This window comes from Petaurus breviceps, unplaced genomic scaffold (genome assembly GCF_028583685.1).
Source record: "Petaurus breviceps papuanus isolate PSGF00001 unplaced genomic scaffold, PetGlider_PUasm1.0 98, whole genome shotgun sequence".
In the NCBI taxonomy this organism is placed as follows: domain Eukaryota; kingdom Metazoa; phylum Chordata; class Mammalia; order Diprotodontia; family Petauridae; genus Petaurus; species Petaurus breviceps.
In genome coordinates this window covers 52,113,832-52,136,047 of record NW_027187460.1, presented here as the reverse complement: position 1 = coordinate 52,136,047, position 22,216 = coordinate 52,113,832, and the positions used below count along the sequence as shown (strand labels likewise).

At 35.2% G+C, this 22,216-nt stretch overlaps 1 protein-coding gene across 1 annotated transcript in view; it reads right to left on the bottom strand.

Moving 5' to 3' along the window:
- The window catches only part of EIF3E (eukaryotic translation initiation factor 3 subunit E), a 60,296-nt gene that overhangs the window by 30,909 nt on the left and 7,171 nt on the right, over positions 1-22,216 (bottom strand). The window contains exons 2-5 of the mRNA XM_069081107.1: positions 12,980-13,094; positions 11,438-11,555; positions 6,716-6,758; positions 5,354-5,458 (exon numbers count right to left, since the gene is read on the bottom strand). Coding sequence (XP_068937208.1) covers positions 5,354-5,458; positions 6,716-6,758; positions 11,438-11,555; positions 12,980-13,094 — 381 coding nt within the window. The remainder of the gene's footprint in view (positions 1-5,353; positions 5,459-6,715; positions 6,759-11,437; positions 11,556-12,979; positions 13,095-22,216) is intronic.

The window sequence follows — 22,216 nt, the reverse complement described above, 5'->3', positions numbered from 1 at the left end:
TTATTATAAAATGTGTATTCCAAACCTTAAAATGTTCTTTCTCCTCCCTTCATTACGTGGTCATTGTGGAGAGGGGAGGGGGAATTGGAAAGTAGAGTTGAAGCAGAAGGGACAACTACTGTATCATGTACTGGAACGTTGGTCTCATTTGATGGACTTGTTTTACTGAATTGCTTTTTCTGATCTTTTTATTCTAAGAGATGACTTTTCTAGGTACAGGATAGGGATAGGATGTATTTGGAAATGAAGGTGATATAAAATAAAAAGCAGCAATAAAAATTAAAAAAAAAAAAAACCTTAAAGTACTTAATGTGACTAAAATGGTTGGAAAACAATAATAATAATGAATATAATAATAAATGAAGATACACAAATTGTCAAATGTTTATTACCTGAAATAACTAAAAATTTCAGAAAGCAAGTGGGTGTGAAGGAGATTAAGGTAAACCCGAGACAAAAACTACTCTGTATTACAGATGTGGAGAATAAGTCCTGTGGATTCAGATTAAAATCTAGGTAGAAGCCAGCTTCTCTCAAACAGCATTTCTAACAAGTCAATGAAAGCAATGTAGAATAGATGACCATGCTACTCAGTGGACATTAAGGAAATGTTTTAAGAGAGGTTTTAAAAACTTCCAAAATCCACAATTATTCTTTCTCCTCTTCTCTAGCACTGGTAATTTGTTTATCTGAAGTCAGTTTCTGACAAGGATAAGTCAAAGAGAATGTTGGGTCACCATTTACTTTCTGTTGTTCAGATTTAGGGCTTGAAAGAACCTAGGAAATCATCATCTTGTCCAACCCATTCATGCTACAAAGAAAATGAAAGTTACTGTTAGGAAGCAAATTCAGGTCTTCTGATTCAAAATTCAGTATTCTTTCCACTGTACTCTATCTCATATCATTCACAGTGGCATAAAGTCATACATAATATGTCTGTTTATTAGACGTCAGATCCACAAAAGCTCAGCAAAAGATGCTTACCTGCAAAGGCCAAAATGTTCAGGAAACATTTTCACCTGCTATAAAGAGCCACTAGGAAGTATTTTTCCCAAGGGCTCAGGCCAACCAAACGGATCACCTATCCTTAGAACAATTACACTTTTGTGATCTAATGAAAGCAGAACTAAAGGCCTCAAAGGAAGGGTCACTGAAATAGTGAATAACCAATCAAGGTGGACCAAGTGCTAGTTCCTACTCCAGAGAAATTAAATCACAAAATGTCATTTCCTTATGTCTTTTTTTCAGAAATATATTAGGCAGAGCTTCACAAACTCGAAATTCCTATATAGCTACTAATTCCCATAGCAGAACTGATTCTTCAAACCCTTTAGCATTAGGTGTAAATAAATATATTCCCTTTCCTAACTCTTCTCAACAATATCTAGTACTAAAGTCTTTCTTTTGATAAAAAACAGCCAACCCAAATGTTCTAAGATAGCATAAATTTTTAAGCACTTGTTAGAAACACAGAAATTTAATGAGTTTAAATATCGAAAAATGCGATCCCATGAAATACTTGTTTCAAATACTGACAGGTAATTAAGCTTTTGTACTTTTTGGAAGCATAATGATCTTCCAGAAGAGACTATTAATTGTACAATATACACTGTCTTTAACAGAAAGGGACATCTGCCCTACAATCATTGAGTTCCAGTAACAGAAATGTACTAGATGGTTATAGTCAACTCAAAATTCCTGAGAGTAAAACTGCATTTCTGATAAAAGGATGATACAAAAAATGTAACCAGGCAAGTACTATGGGAACCTATTCCCTGTTACTAATGAAAAGCCAAAATAAAGGTGATAATAAGTGGCAGATTTTTATCCAAGTTATGCACTGAATCAGTAGTTTTATTCTAAGATTAAAAGATTTTTTTTTTTACTAATGTCTCAGGCATTAATGGCAAGCATTCAATCTTTCACTTGAAATAAGACATTTCTCATTAAATGATAAGTCAATTCAAGTTTCATAGAATACACAGTGAGTTCTTGAATTTACTCAACTCTAAATAGTTATTCACTAATTCTTTTTCAAATAAGGGTAATTCTAGGGTCACACAGCTTTAATTTATACACCACAAATACACAAGGTCAATTAAGGTGTCAAATTCTAATCTTGGTTCATAGTTACAATGGTTCTTTCATAGCTTATGTTTCCCTATCAATTTAAAAGAATCTTTACCAACCAAAATTTCACACACACACACACACTCTCTCTCTCTCTCTCTGTACCCTACTTCTATATCTATAACATAATTTTACATTTTCTAGCCTAAATCAATTTCAGAAAAGGCAGTATTTTAAGTAAATTCAATGGCTTCGGATTCTATTTCCTACTCCCCCAATAAGAGTAAAAATCAACGAGATTTTCCAATCCTAGCTTTTGTCAGCTATTTCTAATATGGTACCAGCAAGGAATTAATTACATGCAAACTTACATTCTAAACTGTGGTGTACTAATGTAAACCCTACTAACTGGAATTCTAATAGTGATGATCTATCACTTAAAAAATCTAGGGTGCTAGAATAGTTTGAGTTACAGTACAACATTAGATAAATGGTGTTCAATTTATTCAAAGAGAAGTCAGGCTTTTTTTTTTTAAATTGAATTAAGAATCACCTTCAGCTGAGAAAACATTAAAGAACCTAAAGTAAGTATGTACTGTAGGTAGAAATGTTTTTCAGGTTGCTTATTCTAGAAATTATGTTGTTAAAACTAGAACATACTCATAATGCTGATATAAAAATTTGTCAGTGAACCAGTATTTTTTCTTTTAAAAGTCTCAATGTTCTACTCTGGCTCAGTTCCATATCATTATAGTTGGCTCTTCCTACCATCCTGCTTTCAGAGATGGATATACTAGAACAGTTTCAATATCTAACTTTTCCAACAGCTGCCTTAAGTTTCCAAAGGTTAGCAAAATAGCACATTTACTCACTGACTAGCAACAATAAATTTACTGTGCTAAGACTCTAAGAAGACACTAAATCTTCATTCTCAAAATTCACTCTCAACATTAACAAATGATAGGAATAACGAGCTCCTTTCATGTACTTGTAAGAATATCAGAGTTCTGATTTTACAATCCTGATTCAGGCTGTTTACATTTCCGAAGTAAACTAATCATACTATTTGATATTTTTCACAATATTCAAAGTAAGGGAGATTTAGTTTTCTAAAAGAGAAAGAGAGAAAGAAAGAAGAAAAGAAGGAAAGAAAGTAAGAAAGCAAGCTATAAATTCAGCATTATTAAAGACTGCCTTCAATTTAGCTGCAAAAGTTATCCACCACTGACTGGGATTTAAGAATTTTACAAATGAATTAATTAGAAGACATTAGTTCTCTAGGTTTACAGGAAATACTGATATTATTTTTTAAATTATAAGATTAAGCAATTAAAAGAGCTTATTTTATTTAAAAATAAAATGGCACAGTAAATTTTAAAAGCATAGTTTAACAGTTTATTATATGTGTCATTTCTGATTCTCAGTTTCATTGCCAATTTGTCTACTTATTTTGAAATCATATCAGGATTAGGAGAGATTAATTTTCTGGAAAAAATGTTACCAACTAAAAAAATACTTTCCTTTGTGATACTCTGGGTTAAAACTCTCAGATAACAGAAAGAACAGGTCATTAGAAATTAGGAACACAAGTAATCTAGAGCTGAAAGTCAGTTTTATTGGATAAAGAAATATATTTCACAGTTCCTCGATTAATAATAAAAATGCAAAAGCATTACAGGTACCTGCTAGGGATGTTTATTTACCCAGGGCAAAAATTTATACTAACTCAAAAACCAAAAAGAAAAAGTATGACATTCTTAGTTTATTTCCCTTGCAATGGTGAGCTACCTAAAAGTATCATCATCATCTTCCCTATAACTAAGTCTTAGAAATTTGCCTAGAGTACTAAGGGGTTAAGTACAGGGTACAAAGCTTTTTAGTGTCAGAGACAGGGCTTGAATCCAGGTTTACCTGCTTTCAAGGTCAGCTCTATTTCTATACCACTCCATTAAAGGTTCCTAGACCTGGATTATTTATTTACATAAAAGCAGCTAGGTGCTAGAATGGATGGAGAACTGCATCTGGAAGTTAGGCAGAATACTCACTAGCTGGTAACCTATGGAAGTCACTTAACCTAAGTCAGTTTCCTCATCTGCAAAATGGTAATGAAAGTAGCACCTACTTCCAGGTTGAGAATAAAATGTGATTGTAAATCACTTAACCTTAAAGTGCTATATAAATGTGAGCTCTATTATATCATAAACCTAAATAAAGATGTAGAAAACCCAAACTACCCCTCAATAGAAAGTCTTGGCTTTCTCTCTGTGCACTATATAATTCTCTCTACTAACAGTATTTAATTACAATGAGAAAAATTAAAATCACAGTAAGGTAGGATGATGCAACATAGATGGGAATGATTTTTATTGCAATCAACCATATTTATAGAACACAGAGCTAGAGGGAACCTTAGTGATTATTCAATTAAAATCCCTCATTTATAGATGGCAGGGAATGAAGGCTCTAACAGTGTTGACTCATACTCCATTATGCTATACCTTTGTCTCTCCTACTAGAGTTCAGAGGTCAACAGTGGCAAAGCTGAATCCAACCCAAATCTACTGATACCCTAAACAAGAGTTTTTAATACATATAATGATGCAAATATCCCTATGTATCAGGAAATAATAGCCTTTATCTACATCCCAACCACTGAGAATGAAATAGGAAGAGTAAATTTAAAATATTAAAACAGAAAATAAAATTCCAGAAACCCCCCATGATTATGCTGTTTTAGGAAAATCTAGAAAAGACATTTTATATAAGCAAACACTAAATTAAGTGGGGAATAATGAAACCTGACAACATAGCTGCCAATTTAAACCATTACAAAACAAATAGCAAGCATACAAAATAAGGAACAAAATCTTCCATAGAGCTTTTAGCTTTTAAAGAAATTAAGAAACAAATTAATAGACAAAACAAATAATTTTGTTTGCTCTGCGAGCCTCGTCAAGTCTCAATGAATAAACTTATCCTAAATAACAAAAACCATTTAATGTTAATCAAAAATAATTTCCTTTATTATATTTTGAGGGGAAAAGTATCCAACTCTGAATTGTTTGGCATAGGGATATGCTATGAAGAAACTCCCCATACTAATGCAACTTAGAAAGCTGTCTGGGGGCACTGAAAGGGTACATGACTTGCCCAGGATGCCTGCCAATATATGTCAAAGTCATGACTTGAGTCCAGGTCTTTCTAGCTCAGTAGTCATGATATCACATTTGATTAAATTACTAAAGATCAAGAAAAAGGAGTAAAAAAAAAGGAGTAAACTTACCAAGACTCTAAAAAAGTAGAGATACTCTGCTGCTCCTGAATAGTTGCCACATTCATACTGAAATTTTGCATATCTATAGAGTGTATCTAAATATTCTTGCCTAAACTGAAAATAAAAATTAAAGTGTTACTTTTTCATTTTGACATATCATCTACTTAAGTTATACACCAAATCATTTAACAATCATTTAGTTTCACTGAAGGCTAAATTCTTTAGCAACTTTTACCCCTTACATTTTATCAAAAACCAACTTTGGTCCTTAGTGTAGATTCTTCTGAATAACTATTTTTAGGTAAATCCAATGCTTAAGATATTTGTGTTTTACTTTCAAGTGATCAGATACTAAATTAGTACTACACAAAAGACTTATCTTTACTTAAATGTTATTTTATGGAAGTCATTGACAAGAAACTACAACATATATCTGCATCTTACATGGCTTACCAGTTTGCCATTTAAAACCATAAATATGATATTAAAAAGGCTGCCCAAACTGTACAATATACAATAGAATCCCAGAACTGGACAGTACCCTAGAAGTCATATAATCTGTCCTCTTATGAAGGGGATGAATCCTTTCTATAACATTTCAGTGGGTATCCAACTCCTATGTGATGGCTCCATTGTCAATGAACTCGAGTTCTCCAAAGGTAAACCATTCCAAGGTTATAACACTTTAAAAGCTGAATAGCCTGTCTTAGAAAGCAGTGATTTTCAACCACCAGTGAAGGCTTCAAACAGAAGCAGGATAACACAAACAGGAGCAGACACCAGAGGAAAAAAATCTTGGATTAGTTGATCCAAGAAATGGATAAATTGGATGACATCTGAGGTACCTTCCAACTCATATTATACAATTGTTAGGAAGCTCTTCCATACAATGAGTCAAAATTTCTTTCTGTGTCTTCCATCTATTATCGATCTTACCTGTTTGGGGTCAAGAAGAACATACAGTTCTTTTATGTGACAATCTTTTCATATCTAAAGACAGCAATGTCTTTTCTTTCCCTCCTAATTTCTTCTCTTCTCCATGATAAACAATAACCAGTTTCTTTAATTATGCATATGGCATAATTTTGAGACCCCTGAATTGATGAAGACTGACATGGACAATACAGCAAAAATATTCACTGTCATTTTACGAATGTAAACAAAATTACAACAAAATGAATTATTTTTCTGTGATCTAAAGCCAAGTTATTCCCTTTGACAAAGCAACCTCAGAAATGTGCTCTTTTGAAATTTACCTCAACTTTACATTAACAATCTAAATATGTGACCTGTCATGTTTAAGAAAAAATATACTAATAACTTTAAAATATTTTAAAACTTTTAAATACTTTAAAAAACCAAAACACTTACACCATGTTTGTCAGCCAGGTAGTCAAACAGCATCCGACCATCCCTTAATAAATGTTTGAAAAATTTATTTAGTTTTTAAGAATACTTCAAAATAAACAATTCTTTAGGATCATGAAGACAAAAAAATTTTAAATGACACAAATTCCAAGGAAAGAAATAAATTTTTGCAATCAAACAGCACACTTAATTTTCTAAAACATTAGAAATAAGGGTTAGAATACTAGAAATTGTTTTAATTGTGAGGATATAAAAATAATTTTATTCTTATTAGCAGGAAAGCATTTTTTCTCCATATCTAGATAACATACTTCTCAAGGACAGGGAGACACGTTTTATATTTCCTGGAATAATAAGGTTTGGGGTACATGGTACTTAAAAATACATGTTAATAATCTTTCATTACACACTTAATTTGAATGTTCAAGTATTTATTAATCACTTATACATGTGAAGCATTTTTGTTAAGTGCTAGGGATACAAAAAAGACCACCAAGACAGTCTTCTGCTCTCAAAGAGCTCATATTTTAATGAAAGACAACAAATAATTAAAACTAAAATGTTGTTAACAGTATTGTAACTTGAGACTCATTCATATTAGGGACCCATTAAAATTAAGTGCCCTTAAAATGATCTGACTAGCTAGGTTGATCTAACCATAGTATTGGGTTAAAATTAGTCAGTTATTGAAAAGGCACCAAAGAACCACAGAAAGAATATGGCTGCCCTCTTTGAAATCAACCTAAATAGCTTGCTAGATATTTAACTGCCACCCTCATTTTGTTTAACAACTACATAGACACAATACAGATCCATAAAATATTCAAGAACAAGGTTTTTAATAGATGTCACCAAACTAAATACTATTTACAAGTTATGCAGAATGAAAAACTTTGAAAATAGATAGAGACCTGTAACAAAATCAAAATCTTGTAGAAACAGGATGAGGTCATAGCATATCATATTATTCCTATCCTGTCTGCTATTGTAGTTGAGAAAGGATACTTTCAGTGAGCTTAAGATAAGCTTACCTTCTAATATTATAATCCAATAATATAAAATTCAACTACAAAAAGCAGTGGTTTTATCCATCTGTTCAAGTCAGTAGGAAATTAAATATAAGATAATAATAGGAGCTTCAAGGCAGACCCAAGATGATTGAGTATGGACCAGGACCCAGCTGAAGTCTCTCAATATTTCCCTAACAAACAACTTTAAAATAACTCCTCTAAATCAAATTTTGGAGTGGCAGAGCAGCCAACCAAAGGTCAGCAGGAGACATTTTTTCAGCCTAAGACAACTCAGGAGGTCGGCAGTAGAGGTCTGTGACATTGGGGTGGGTATATGCCTAGAGTGTGACAGGAAAACCAGCAGTAGGCCATAGAGGCAGCTGTGATAATAGCAGCTTTGAAAGCTCTCAGTCCAGAAATGGTTAAGGGGGTTGAATAAATAGCAGGAAAGAGATTACTTTACTAGCACTGGGTACAACTGGTGCTGACTAGAAACTCCACTGTGTATTAAGTAGTTCTGTGTTGCAATTCCAGGGCCAAAATGAGCACAAGTAATTGTGGCTGTAGGGGAACACAGAACTTTCTTTGGTTAAAAAAAGCGAGCACAGAGCAGGAAGTGACTACACACCTCCCAGGATAACACTCCCTTGGAAGCACCAAAAACTTATAGACCTTCAGAATTAACTCTGAAAAGAGCAGCATGAAAAAGCCTAAAGGTTGGTATGGTGCCACCCCACATCCAGGTAAGCTGAACTCAACTTTTAACAAAAAAAACCTGACCATTAAAAAACGACTACAGTGGCATGGAAGACCAAGATATAAATTTAAACAATGAAATAGTTTTATAGGAAACTGGAAAAATCACTATGAAATGGTGCAGGTCGAAGGGAGCAGAACTAGAACAATTTTTGGAATGAAAAAACAACTTTGAAAGACTTTACACTGTGATCAATGCAATTGACAAACCAGGAGTTCAGATAACTGACAGTGAAATAAGCTAATTACATTCTGCCAGAGGTGAATGGATTTAAAATGCAGAATGAAACATAGTTTTGGACATGACTAATGTGAGAATTTATTTTCTTGAATTATGCATGTTTATTATGAGGGCTTCATTTTTATGTACTGTTCAACTGGAGTGGGAAGGAGTGAGAAGCAAAAAAAATAGTCTGTAAAAATAAATTAATTAAAAAAAAAAAACTTTGCTGGTTTATATTTCACTAGAGTTCTATTTCAATGCTTTAATTCTGGGCTCTCAGAGGCTACCACAAGCTTTATAGGTCCTGTGACAAGCTGAAAAGGCATGGAACCAGCTTAATTCTGAAGAAGTCTATCAACAGAGGTTTGGTCACTAGGTGACCTTTTTGTATACGACAATTGTTCTAAGGTGCTGAGTAGTTGCAATCTGCATTAGTAGAGGGACCACACAAAACTCCCAAACCACAGATGCTAAAGTATTTTTATTTACCCAATATTTAAAGCTATTTAAACTTTTGGCCTGAGGGCCAGTTAGGTGGCACAGTGGATGGGGCACCTCAAATCTGGCCTCACACACTTATTATAGTGTGACCCTGGGCAAGCCACTTAACCCTGTTTGCCTCAGCTTCCTCATCTGTAAAATGAGCTGGAAAAGGAAATGGCAAACCACTCTAATTATGTTTGGCCAGGAAACACCAAATTTGGTCATGAAGAGTCAGACCTGACTGAAATAACTCAACAATAAAACAAATACTTCTAGTCTGTACTTTCTTACCCAAAAATGTTTATCTTTACTCTCTATAACTTCACACACACAAAAAAAAATAACCCACACCTGTGATTTCACTAGTATGGAAACATCTTCTACCACAGTAGTTTAGCACCGACTCTGAAAACATTAAGATTTAGAGAACTGAAACATTAAGACTTAGAGTTGCCTAGGAATACTGAGATTAAGTGACCCTCAGCTTCCATTTCCCAATCTCCAGACTTGATCTATCATGTCACAAAAACCTCATCCTAGAAGAATACTCTGGCCCTTCTCATCAACTGCTTCCTCCCAGATCCTCCATTTTAAGGAGAAAGTCTAGGAAAACTATGTCTTTATTCCTTTCCAGACTCCATTCCTGATTCTCCTCATCCTGTAAGTTCCCTGAACTTTTCACATATAAAGTAATGCTTTAGGTGCAGCTAAGTGATGCAGTGAATACAGCCCTGGAGTCAGGAGATCCTGAATTCAAATCTGACCTCACTTACTAGCTGTGTGACCTTGGGCAAGTCACTTAACACCAATTGCCTTGCACCTCCCCCCCCCAAAAAGACCAAAAATACACTTTACACTTTGTGGTACCTTCCTCTGATTGACTAGTTCCCCCTAGAACCTTCATTTGAAGGAAGAGTGCCCAGACAAGCTATGTCTTTATTCCTCTACTCTTGAATCTCCTGATTTTCTTTCCCATGGTCTTTCCTCACCTCCTTACCCTTTTCCCACCCCTCCCTGGTACTTTTCAGCTTCCTTTTTACATGGTCTTCCTCCATGAGAATTTAAGCTTCTTGGGGCAGCTAGGTGGCACAGGGAATAGAGAAACAATCCTGGAGTCCTGAGCTCAAATCTGTTCTGAGACACTTGACACTTACTAGCTCTGTGACCCTGGGCAAGTCACTTAATCCCATTTGCTTCAAAAAACAAAACAAAACAAATAAAAAAAGAATTGAAGCTCCTTGAAAGAAGGAACTGTCATTCTTTTAGCTTGCCTTGGTATTTCCACAATTAGTACAGTGGCTGGCACATACTAAGCAATTAATAAATGTATGTTGACCTGACTTCTATTTTTCTTGCTAATTCTCTCTCTGGAACTCGGAATAGATATACAGTTAAGTAGGAAAGAGAAGCAAGGAAATCTAATCTCTAATAAGCCCCCAACTACAACCCAAGAACCAGGCAACAAAGTTATACCAATATAGGTATATGGTACTAAAACAAAATGACAGGAAGGAAAAGCTCAGGTCTCCCTTATAGATGTTCATGATGTAAAGAAATAGGTTTAGAGCTGAAAGAAGTCCTAGTTCACTTAGACCAAGTGACTTGACTTTACAGATAAGGGGACTGAGATCATAGAGATTAAGTCACATGTTCAACTTTATAAAAGCAGTAAGCTTAGATATGAAATGAAGTCCTTCCTAAGACTCCAAATCCAGTATTCTTTGCACTAGACCATGCTGCCTCAAGGTTACCCCCAGAGATACTTATAACTAGATGAACAAATCTTTTTGGAAAGAAATAAAAATTTAGAAAGTAACAAAGCAAATTTATAAGTGCTATAAATAAAAAAAATTAAAATCTGAGTTTTGAGACCATTGTGGTAGAAAGCTTTATTGCAAGGACAATATTCTTTTCTCACTGCTTTGAGAAAAAGAAATGAAAATTGACATTTAGTGATAAACACTGCCACAGTGTTTTACAAAAAGGTAAAAAAGGGGGAAAAAGTGGCAATTCAAATCATATATTCATTTTAGGGAACTGCCATCATGTTCAAATGAACAAAACTGGAAAGATTTAATTGAATAAGAACTAGAAAACAACTCTGAGATAATCTTGTCCACACTCTTCATTTCAGAGATGAGAAAATAGGCACTAGAAAGAGAACTACCTTGCCAGAAACAGAAGTCAGATTTTTAAACTCCCTGCCACTAATTTTTTCAACCACCACTACGTGTCAAAGAAAGAAGGGACTACCTGGTAGATTGCATTTGCCTTGTTGTTTCTGGATCTTCAAACATCTTGACGATTGGCTCAGTTTCTGCCTGAAGCTGTTTTAGTTGTGCAACAACAGTAGTTCTTTTCTCACGCAAAGCTATTAAAAAAAAGTGAAGTTTTATTATAAGGCTGATGCAAAGTAGATCAGATTATAATTTTCAACTTGATGGATAGACTCACTGTCCTCAGACATATTTATCTATCAATAACTAACTACTTCTCCTGGGCAGGGAGTATAATGGATTATAATTCCCATTTTACAGAGGAGAAAACTGAGGCTGAGAAGAAAAGTGACTTAAGGCCATACAGCTAAGATCTATGCAAGATATAATAAATGCAGCACAAAAAAAAAAAAAAAGCAAACAACAGTCATGTGAAAAGAGCCCCTATACTATTCTTTCTGGAAATGCTAGTATCAATAAACTACATATCAGTCATTTCCACCATGCAGGGACTCCTAAGTAATTTCAAGAAATCTGTGAATATGCAAATCCTCATATAAGTAATCTGAAGAATCAGTATATCATACAAATATGCATATTATCTGTATAAAGATACTATTGTGATTAATCCACCTAAAAGCACTATTGAATTAATAACAACTTGTGGTTACAGTTTCTCAACTAATAGGTTCTAATAATATGCTGCTTTGAGGTCCACAAAATTTTATATAAAAAATTTCAAAATTTTGAAACAACTGACTTTTAGTAGGTCATGAAAACACTTTTGGTGCTATGCTATTAACTTGTTACAAATCAGTATTAATAAGCATAATTACAGGGGCTAAACACCCCCCAAAGGAGATGTTAAAAAATCTAACTGCACCTTCACATGGGGATGGACTATAGATGTATATATACCCTGAAGATTCCTGCTATACTTGGTGAGTATGTTGCTCAGTTTTGCTATACTTTATGTTTCTTACCTTCTAGATGTGTTAACCACAAAAAAAGGTTATAAATACCAAGTTTCAGTTGCCTCCTTCTTTAAAGCATGTATCTAGTTGATTTCTATGCAAGTTGTTGGATTTCGTTACTTAAGATGGATCAGTGACTTCAAAGTTGGCAGTATTCTCTCTGCACAAGGCTACTGGTTAAATATTTTTTTAAAATTTACTGAAGGAATCAATGTTGGCGTGAGAGCAAACATAATGCATAATTGAAAAATTTAAATCTACAGGATCGTTTATCAACTGATAGAGCTATTTTTATATTGTTTCTTTCGTTGTATGCACTATATGTTTTCAAGATGAAAAAGGTACACCTTTAGAACAAATCAGGTCACCAGTATATACAGATACATAACTGACAATACAAATAAAAGGGGCTGTCAAGAACAGAAAGCATTTGATGATTATAATAATTCTGTGCCTCCAAAAGGAACTTCTTTATAATTTATAATATAATGTCAATCTAAGAATAATTAAGCCTTTTAGTAAAGAAGTTCTTATAGCTAAAAAACTTTAAAACACATGCCCAGAGTCCCAAAGTTCTGGTCTTAATTTATTACCAGGCTACTTACCATGAGGAATGTCATCAGAATAAAGGTTTTTATACACATCCATTGCAAAATCCACCATGTTTGTATCACTAAGAAGGTCCAATTTTCCTTGAAGCAACTCCTTTTCATTATATATCTGCAAAGACAGGTTAAGAAATATTCTGAGAGAAGTTTAAAAAATGGATTAATTGAAAACAATACAAAAGACATCAGGATTCAGATTATTTACAATGTCTAGTGTGGTCTGGGTTCCAGGAAGACCAATGGCAAAACATTTCCCTCTTTTCAGTAGAGGTGGTAGATGATGTGATGGTGCAAAAATCTTTATGCACTGTCAGATTAGGGATTTGTGCTCTCCTCTGGGAATCCACTCTAACTTGTCCTTTCCTATAATGTGGCACTAAGAACTGAAGATAATATTCCAGAAATGAGCTATCCAAAATCTATTAAGACTATTGCTTACTTTGTTATGCTCACTTTAACTTACGAGTCAAAAATTGCTTTATCTTTTCAAGCTATCATGTCATATTGGTAACTCAGTCACATGAAAAAAATGCTCCAAAATTAAAATTTTAAAAATTTAAAAATAGTAAAAATATATAAAATATGTAAGAAATAAAAAACAGGCATAAATAAATAAATAAATAAATGTTTGGTCACAACTCTGAGATCCCACCTCAAGTTCATTAGAAACAGCAAAGCTGACAAAGTAAGAAAATGGCAAACAGGTACCCTGATGGACTAGTGATTTGGTACTGTCATTATGGACAGCAATTTGGTACTATGCCCTAAGAGTTTTGTGCATATACATTCATCAATCCCACAGAGATCAAAGATGGAAAACGACTGATATGTTAAAAAAAAAAAAATATATATATATATAGTAGTGCTTTTTTTTGTGGTGGCAAAGGACATGGATACCTTTCTCTGGGGGAGATGTATGGGGTGTGGAGGAGGGATGGATGAACAAAGTATGGTAAATGAAAATGATGAAGGGGAAAGTTTCAGAAAAACCTGGGAAGAATTTTATGAACTGATAAAGAGAGAAGTGAGCAGAACCAGAATGGTTTACACACAAACAACATGTTAAAACAAACAACTGTGAAAGATTTCAAAACTCCAACCAATCAGAGAAGTGATCATCTCAAATGAAACATTTATTTTTTGGACATAGCCATTGTTTTGCCTGATATGCATATTTGTTACAAAGATTTTGTTTTTCTTTTTCAATAGAGTGGGAACGAATGGAAAAAAACAATTTTTGTTAAATCAAAAAGAATTTTTAAAAAATAAATTGGGGTGGAAAGTAGAGAAAACAAATGCATGTTAATTGAAAAAAAATTTTTTTTAGGGATGGATCCTTGGGGATACTCCACAAGAGTTGTTCCTCCAAGTATACCACCCATTTATATAAGATTAATCATTATATTTAGTCATGTAATTAGTTTCAAATCTCTCTGTGTTAGCCCCCATTTCTCCATAAAGATAATAAAACTCCACTGCTGATCTCAAAGAATGGTAAGAGAAAGAACAACTCAATTCTTATTCTTCTGCTTTTTTTCTACTATGCAGAATTAAGTTCATCCTGGAAGGAAAGAACAAAGATGCTAATAATGAACTGAAAGTAAAAAAAAACAACAAAAGAAGATTGAAAAAAACTAGAAAAAGCTGTTTACAGATTCTGCCTTCCTCTTATTCACTTCCTAACTCTTTGCAATTTGGCTTTCAAACCTCACTCAACTGAAACTGCTCTCTCAAAAGTTATGATTATCTCATAACTGCTAAATGTGATGACCTATTCTCAATCCTCATCCTAGAGTTTTCTGCTCCATTGCTGACAACCTCTACACCTGGATACTCTTCTCTCTCTATGGTTTCATAACACTTCCTTCTTGAGTGGCTTCCTACTGTCTGTCTAGTCTTTCTCAGTCTCTTATTGGCTCCAACATCTACCGAATATCATTAATTGTGCCAAAGTGATTCCCCCCCCCCCCCCCCGCCTCAATCAATAAAAGGACCAATCAATAAGTACTGATTATGTGCCAAATACTGTGCTAACTGCTGGGAATATAAGTAGAAAGACATTCCCTGCTCCCAAGAATGTAAGCACATTCCAATGGGATTAGACACATAAAAGGAAGCTAAGAGGGGGTTTGGGGTAGAGAAGAGAGCAGGAAAAGAGAAATCTAGAGTACAAGTTGGGGAGAAATGAGACAGCTAGCCTGTGCAGCCTTCCCTAAAGACAGGTTCTGGGAGAAACAATGGTTCCACAAGAAGGAGGGAGAAAGGGAAAGGAACATAAAAAGTATTTCTATGAAGCCTACCAGGCACTGTGCTAAGCACTTTATAATTGCCCAGGGTCACACAGCTAGTGTTTGAACTTAGGGTCTTCCTGACCCCAGTGCTCTGAGACTCAAGATGATTCCTGAAGGAGGCCAATAAAACTTCTCACCTTGTAGGGGAGAGGGCAGAGATTTCCAGATACAGGGGTCAACCAGTGCAAAGGTTAAGTTTGGAGATTAAATGTTAGGATGGAGTAACCCTCAGTAGGCCAGCATAGCTGGATCATAAGAGTGTGAGTAAAGGTAAGTAAAACAGAACAGTAAATAAAAAAAGTATATACTCTTTGACTCAAATTCCACTAGGAATATCTCAGTGAGGTTAAAGAAAGATCCCATGTACCCTATAATATTCACAGCTGAACTTTTAATAGTAGCAAAGAATGGGAAGCAATGTAAATACCCATCAATTACTATTGATGGTCAAAAAATTTATGGTTTATGAATTTAATGGAACCATGACCAACAGTGAACATGAAATATTCATAGCACTTACTATATATTATACACAAGAGATATTTAAAAAAACAACAACAAAGAGAAATGTCTTTGCTCTCAAGGAGCTTACAAACTAAGGTAGGAAAAACAAATATGTATATAAATACAAAATACACAGAATATAACTGGGAGGAGGAGGGGAAGAGGTAGAAATCAGAAAAGGCTTTCTGTATGAGGTAGCACGTGGAGGGATGTAAGGATTCCAAAAAGCAGAGGTGAGGATTTAAGGCAGTTCTCAAAACTCTGCAGGTTCTTGAGGACTTTTTGGAAGGTCCTCAAGGAAAAAAAAAATATCATAAAACCTTAACTATCATAATCCTCCCTTTTCCAAATAAGTCTGTGTGAGGCCAGGTTTTTTTAAAATAAAAATACAAAAATTAAAAAATTTTAACGTAAATACAAAATGAGAAAAGGGAAAAAAAGCCATTGCCATGTATACAGCAGATCATAAGACAGGATTCAATATAAAATAATACATTTCCACCTCAAGAAAACCTATATAATAAATACTACCTACCCATTGTTTTCAAAGCTAACCAGCTTTTCTTTGCTTCCTTCTTGGTTTTCTTTGTTCTTTGCTGTGCACTTTTTTACTTTATCTTCCCCACCCCCCACCAAAGAAGGCTATAATTAAGCGTGTATACACAAACATAGATATCTATAAAATACATATATATAACACCTTACATACAATATACACTCATACACATATATGCAAGACATGTTTTTTTCTTATCGTCTGTATCTCTAAAGGTGGATAGCATTTTTCTTCTTAAGCCCAAGTCTTTCCATGTTTTTCTAAACCAACCAGCTCATTTCCTACACCACAGCTATATTCCAACTCAATCACATCCTATCTGAGAAATTGTCTATGAGAGGTTCCCCCCCCCGCCAGTTTTCTGCATTCCTTCTATTCTTGACTACATAGGCTTTATTTATAAAAGAAAATCTTAATTTTAAATAATCAAAATCATCCTTTTTATACTTCAACAATGCTCTTACCTTTTAATACAGTTTAAGCTCTGATACTGCTAAATCTACTTCCTTTACATCTTTTTTTCCTCGACCTTTTGTTCTTCAGAATGAACTTTGTCATTATTTTTTTTCCAACTAAAATAACTTTTTAGTAATTTAATTGGGATGACAAGGTAAAATTGTTACTTAAAAAATTATACTGGCTGAGGTCAGATATTTTTCAACTACTTCAATCAAACAACAGATTGCACAGTCTAAACTGCAGCAGACATAAGAATCTAGTTGTTTCTATTATGTCAGACATTAAAGCGATTTGTAAAAATATGGAAAACAATGCCACTCTTCTCATTATAAAAAACTAATATAAATGCTAATTGACTAAATTATGTTTAGAAATTTTTTTCACAAAAATGCAATTTATGTTAACATACAATGGGTTTATTACTGTAATTTTAAAAGAATACATTTAAAAAATTTTATCAGCTCTAATTTCTAACATGGTAAACATCAATAGACATAACCCACATAAAAACAAAACAAAACAACTTTGGGTCCTTCAATAGTTTTTACAAAGTAAAAGAGGTCCTGAGACCAAAACTCTTGAGAACAGCTGATTTGCCAGTTTCAAAAAAGCAAAGGTTAGGATGGAGGGAGAAATACCTATGCAAAGGCTGAAGATACAATGCCAAGTAAAAACAGTAAGCAGGCCAATTTGGTTAGAATGTAATGTGTGTGATGGGGATCAATGTCAAAATTAGTATAGAAAAAAATATAAAAATTGAAATAATACCTAAATTCAAGGAGCTTACTGAAAGATTTCCCTGCTTCCAGTTTGTCCTCTTTCCATTCATCCTTAACATAGCTTCCAAAATAATCTTCCTAAAGCACAGACCTGACCATGTCTCTCCCCAGCTCAAGCAATTTCCTGCTGCTTCTAAGCTTAAATACAAAAGTCACAGTTTAGCATTTAAAACCCTAGATAGACACCAGTTCATTTTTCTAAACATAATTTACATTAATCCCACCACACAGTCTACATTTCAGCCAAAGTGGTCTACCTCCAATTCTCAGAACTCTGCATTCCAAATCCAGAGATCAACCAACCAATAAACATTTATTAAGCCCCTACTACATGCCAGGTGCTGTGCTTGGTGCTGAAGATACCAAGAGGCAAAAGTCAGTCCTTGCCATCAAGGAGTTCACAATCTAGGAGAGAAGACAACATACAAAAAACTATCTACAAAATGCCATACAGATAATAGGAAGTAATTAACAGATGGAAGACACTAGAATTAAGAGGGCTGGGTAAGGTAAGGCTTCCTATAGAAAATGAGATTTTAGTTGGGGCTGAAAGAAAACCAGGGAAGACAGCAGGGGAGCTGAAGAAGGACAGCATTACAGGCATGGTGGACAGCCAGAGAAAATGCCCAGAGTTAAAGATAGAAGTGTCTTGTAAATGTAACATCTCCTAGATGGAGGCCAGGGAATTACTGGATCAATATCAGTATCATCTCCTAGGCCAGAGTTACTGGATCAAAGAATACATGCTGGGGAATAAGGTATAAGAAAACTGAAGGTAGGAGGTTAGGTTATGAAAGGCTTTGAATGACAAATAGAGCATTTTGTATTTGATCATGGAGGTAATAGGGAATCACTGAGTTTATTGAATATAGGAGAAATATGGTTGGACCTTCACTTTGGGAAAATCACTTTAGTAGCTGAAAGAAAGATCAACGAGTAGGGAGAAATCTGAGGTAAACAGGGTCACCAGCAATCATCAGCTGAGGGGAAAGATAAGGAGTGAGAGAGGAAAAGATGAAGGGAACTTTTTTGCCTATGGAACAGGCATTCCATAGGGCACAGCAGAAGGAGTCTGGAGTGGGAAGGTTAAAGGGGATGGGAATAAGGAACTGGATGTTTTGGCGGGGGGGAGGGGGCAATGTAGTTTGGATGATGACTTACAGGGGTTCAGAATCACTTAGATATGAAGAGGTGTGAGAATGTCAGTTCATCACTGAGTGGGTGGTGTCACTCAAAGGATTTAGAGATGGGACTGGGGGCAAGCGAACTGTGAGATAGGAGACACAGGGTCAGAAGGTCAGTTAAGAGGTCCTGCTACACTACTCTCCCCTCTGAAGGGAGGAAATTAGGTAGGAAAGGTGTGGCAGAAGATGGAAGTGGAATCCTTACAGTAAAAGAAAGAAGTCCAATTCCCCACCAACTTTCTTCTCCCTGGAAGGGAAGGTACAACAGGAAGAAGGTGGAAGGCCAGAGATGTCAAGGGAAGAGGTTGCAGCTAGCAGAAGATGAAAGACATCAGGCATATCAGCAGACTGGCTCCCATTCTGATCTGAAGAGGCTGGAGGGTACTGTTTCAAAATACCTTGAAAGCAATCACCTCTTTGAAAATGATTTGCTTTGAACTTAAAACGCTTTTATGACCCTCTTGGGGGAAGGAGGGAGTACCTGGAAGGGGATCACAACCTATAGATATTCCTCCTTTCCATCTCAACCAAACTACAATTGAACAAAAGAAAGCAAAACCCTTGGGAAAAAATAAGCATGGTCAAAAAACCCAATCTTTTCTTGGTCATATCCAAAAGTGTATGTCTCATTCTGTACCTTGACTCTATCACCCCTGATAGGAAGTGGGTAGTACACTTTTAAAATAGTGGTTGGTCATTTTACTGATCAAAGTTCTTAAGACTTTCCAAGTTGTTTTCTTTATAATGTTATTATTTTATCAACTGTTCTCTTGGTTCTGCTCACTTTCCTTTCTATCAGTTCTTACAAATTTTTTAAAGTTTCTCTGAAACCATTCCTTCAATCGTTTTTTATAGCACAGTAATTTTCCCATATAGTCATATACTACAATTTGTTCAAGGAATCACAAAATATTTAGGGGAGTAAAGCTTTCAAAGAAGCCAAAGCTGCTATACAATTGGCTCTAGACTTATGGCTTATGCAAAACGGCCCTGTGGAATTACAAGTAACTGTACAGGACGATTATACAAACTGGAGTTTATGGCAGAAACAACAAAGCCAAAATGTACCTTTAGGGTTTTGGTCTAGGAAATTCCTTCATCTGGAGTTCAATATACCCCTTTTGAAAAACAGTTGTTAGCTGCATATTAGGCTTTGGTAGAGACTGAATAACTGACTCTGGGCCATGAAGTGATATTAAGGCCTGGAATCCTAATTATGACCTGGGTAATGAGTACCCCAACTTCTCACAGAATTGGATATGCCCAAGAGGCCAGTATAATTAAATGGAAATGGCATATTCAAAATATGAGTTAATCACACAAAAGTAGAGTTTCTGCTTTAAGTGAATATATAGCAAACATTGATACTGAGGGAAATGATACATCCCCTGAATCAAAGCAAAAGTTGGTACAATTCTTGGTAAAGACGTTGGAAAGTAGTAGCATATAAACCACATACTAGGTGGACTTTGGAAAGCCTGGGACAGGTGGAAGTAGTCAATATGCTGAACTTATGGCAGTATATCAAGCCATCAAAACAGAACAAGGAGGACATTGTCACATATTTACTGATTTATGGGTGGTAGCTAAATGGGTTAGCTACATGGATGCCCATGTAGAAAAATCAAAATTGGGAAATTCATGGCAAACAAGTCTGGGGCAAAAAATAATGGAAAGATATATGGGACATGTTTTTGGCTACTAATTTGTCAGTTTTTTATGTAGATGCTTAGGTGGCCCTCACCACGCCAGAATCTAAGTACAATGCACATGCTGACCAACTAGCAAAGGTTGCTATTCAATATCTCATCCCTACTCTGAAACCAAGTGATGATCCAGTACTAGCAAAATGGATCCATTAAATGGCTGGCCAATTAAGGGTATAGGCCACACACCAGTGGGCACAAGATTGAGGTATTAGTATCTCTCATTCATTGTTAAAACAAACAGCAGAGGAATGTCATATACATCAACTGGAAAAAGAACAAACTGTTCCCGAGGGACTAACAGGAGAGATAGCAAGGGGGGAAATCCTAGCCCAAATTTGGCAAATAGATTATATTGGTCCCTTACCCTAAGATAAAGGATGAAAATTTATACACTTGTGTTGACACCTATTCAGGTATACTAATGACTTGTCCTTATAAGAATGAGACCCAAAATAATCACCTGTAAAACTCCAGATCTCATAAGTCTATTATTATGGAACCCCAATGCAGATTCATAGTGACAACGGGTCACATTTCAAAGGTAATGGAATGAAGAGATATTGTATATTAAATGATATAGAATGGATATATCATATTCCATATTATCCACAAGCATCTGGGTGAATTGAAAGAATTAATGGATTATTGAAAAAACAGGGAAGTTAAGTTCTAATAATTCGTATCAACATTAAAAAGATGCTCACTGCTTTACATAATTTGAATAATAGATCACTGGGAGAAAGTATACCTCTAGCCAGAATGATGATCCCAAATCTGCAAATCAAAAAACAGCAGACACATAAGATCCCAAATATTGAGTTTTGGACTGTGAGGGAAGATGTCCCAGCACCATATCTAGGAACACCTGTTTCAGCAGGATATGATTTACATTGTTTGGAAGACTTTTGGTTGGACAGAAAAGAAATAAGAAACTTCTCTACTGGAATATATATGAGAATCCCTAAAAATCATTTTAGGCAGGCACTACCCAAATGAGGTTTAGCAGCTCAAGGAATACATGTATTGGCTGGAGTAACAGGTTCTAATTATCGAGGAGAAATTATTGTGACATTCCAAAATTTGGATGAAGAACCCATATAGTTTATAGTTTAGTAAAAATGACAGAATAGTTCAAGTGATTATTATTACTTGTGAAACAATACCCCTTGTGAAAACTGACCCTCCTTCTGAAATAACCATCAGAGGAACTGAAGGGTTTGGTTCTACTAATATAATAAAATTGGGAGCTAAAGTAAGGAGGTAGCCAGATGATGTTCCAAAGGCTGGAGAGATTATAGCACAAGGTAAAGACAATATCATAGCTACTGTTTGTTGAGGAAAAGATGACTGCCAAATTGTACCCTTAATTCATATATTCTACCATGAATGAGGCTATGATAGTAGGTTCATGGACTCCAGAAACACAGCTGACCCTGTATCTACCTTGTTTCTGGTTACTGTCTCCTTGTTTCTTTTTGGCTTTCTGCCTGTTAAACTTTTTTGCCAGATTTGTTTCCTGCAGGCTTGGTACCCTCTACCTGCAGATGCCTGGTCACCTAAGCTGGATGCCACCCCCTGTCCATGACTGTGATGTGCCACCCCTAAAGCTGGCGTTGACCAAGCTCCAGATGCCAGCTAAAGAACTGACCTCTTGGGGCAAAGAATAAATGTTTGTGGGAAGGCTATGGCTCTCTGTGCTATGTGGCTTATTAACTTCTTTGTTACTATGATGGAATCAGCTTACAGGTTTTG